The 1,754-nt window shown below is 53.4% G+C and overlaps 1 protein-coding gene across 1 annotated transcript in view; it reads left to right on the top strand.

The window, feature by feature from the left end:
* The window catches only part of GNRH1 (gonadotropin-releasing hormone 1 (luteinizing-releasing hormone)), a 3,064-nt gene continuing 1,310 nt past the window's right edge, over positions 1-1,754 (top strand). The window contains exons 1-2 of the mRNA XM_010133085.1: positions 1-141; positions 783-878. Coding sequence (XP_010131387.1) covers positions 1-141; positions 783-878 — 237 coding nt within the window. The remainder of the gene's footprint in view (positions 142-782; positions 879-1,754) is intronic.

Raw genomic sequence — 1,754 nt, forward strand, 5'->3', positions numbered from 1 at the left:
ATGGAGCAGCCCGGGAAGATCTTTGTCAGCATCCTCCTGTTGGTCCTGTCTGTGGAAATCTGCTTGGCTCAGCACTGGTCTTACGGCCTGCAACCGGGAGGAAAAAGGAACGCTGAGAACGTGGTGGGATCATTCCAAGAGGTGGGTTCTGGACAACCGTAAAACAACCGTGTTGGTTTAGCTGGGCTCCCTTTCCTGTAAAAGATGCAAGCGAAGAAGAGGGGACGCGGGCTTTGCTGTCCACGCGTACATGTCTCTTGCCCCCCGCACATACAGACCTAGGGATCCATTGCCACGAGGGTGAGATGTTGTTTCACAGCCTCGCGTGGAGAAGGGGCGGCTGCTGCAGACGGAGAGCTTGGGCAGCCTGCTCTGAAGGAGAGACGGCAGCTCGAGGTCCGGGCTAAACCCAGCTTCCTCCTCTCCCTGAATTCCAGCTCTGATGGGCTGTTCTACGACTCCTCCACCTCTCTGAGAGTGTGGCACTGGGCAGCTGTCAGGTGGCAGCCAGTGCGATGGTAAGCCATGAGATGACAGAGCAGACGCAGACGGTTCTGTCCACCAGCGGTTTTCCCATCCTCGCTAATGCCTCGTCTGTCGTCCCTTGTAAGAGCAGTTCTAGCGTCCTGACTTCCAGCTTGCCGTAGCACAGGCGCAGCACCTGGGAAAGGGGGGGATGCAGGCTGGGCAGAGGAACAGTTTCACCTTCGTCTGTAACCAGGGAGGAGTCGCTCTAGCGGCACAATCTCCTTTCATCGAGGCTGTATCTCTCCCCAATTCAGATTGCAAATGAAAGGGAAAATCTAGGGGAAGTGCAGAAGACCGAATGCCCAGGCTCGGACCCGCGCCCCAGGTTCAGCGACCTGAAGGAGGCCATGGTAAGTAACGAGCTTTTTCTTGTGTCACTACGGGGATATTAGGGCACAAGTCCAGGCTGGGAAAGTACGTGGAGGGAAGAGAAGAAGTTGGTGGAGGAGGAAGAGACACGTAGGTTTAGTTCACATGTGGCTATACGGTCTCTGCCCTTACCTGCACCACTCCCAAGTCTCTCAGAGTAGGTCCTAGGCCAGGACTACCTAATTCTTATGCTCCTGTTGTAGCAATGCCATTACCCACTGAATTAAAACCAAAATAAAGTCAAACACATTCTACCTTAACGCAAACCTAAGCAGCCTTCACAGATGCTTAACTTCAAAGGTGCACTTTGCCAGCGGAAGGACCGGGCCATATGGAAGCTGCTGCTCCCCAGGTCCCCAGACTGGAAATGGATTTTCCATTAGCTGCTCTAATGCAGTGACAGCAGAGACTTCCCCTGCGAACTGCCTGCCGTGGAAAGAGTACTCTCAAGCAAAAACGTGCTGTTTAATTAATACAGCAACACCTCGATCAGGCCAGATGGTCCCCACTTTCTGGGAAGCGTCTCTGAGCTGTCCTGGAAGTGGGAACACGATCTGTACTTCAGTTTTGAAGTCAAGACCAGACGTTCCAAGTGCCCGGGAAGGTGGTACTGAGGAACCTGGCTCGTGAGCTCAGTCACAGTAATGCAGGCAGGGCCGAGTCTGACCTCCGGAGGATCTTCCTGCAGACACTACCTAAACGCACCGCAGTTCTTTGGGTCACCTGTAATCCGACTGGTACCAAACACAACTTGGAGTCTTTGTCCATGACCGGCCGCCTGTAGCACTCCTTGTGCAATGAAGCACCACCCACGGTAACTACTATGTTCAGAAATATTTTTTTTACTGCAAGAGACT

The sequence above is a fragment of the Buceros rhinoceros genome, unplaced genomic scaffold (assembly GCF_000710305.1).
Source record: "Buceros rhinoceros silvestris isolate BGI_N320 unplaced genomic scaffold, ASM71030v1 scaffold20173, whole genome shotgun sequence".
Lineage (NCBI taxonomy): Eukaryota > Metazoa > Chordata > Aves > Bucerotiformes > Bucerotidae > Buceros > Buceros rhinoceros.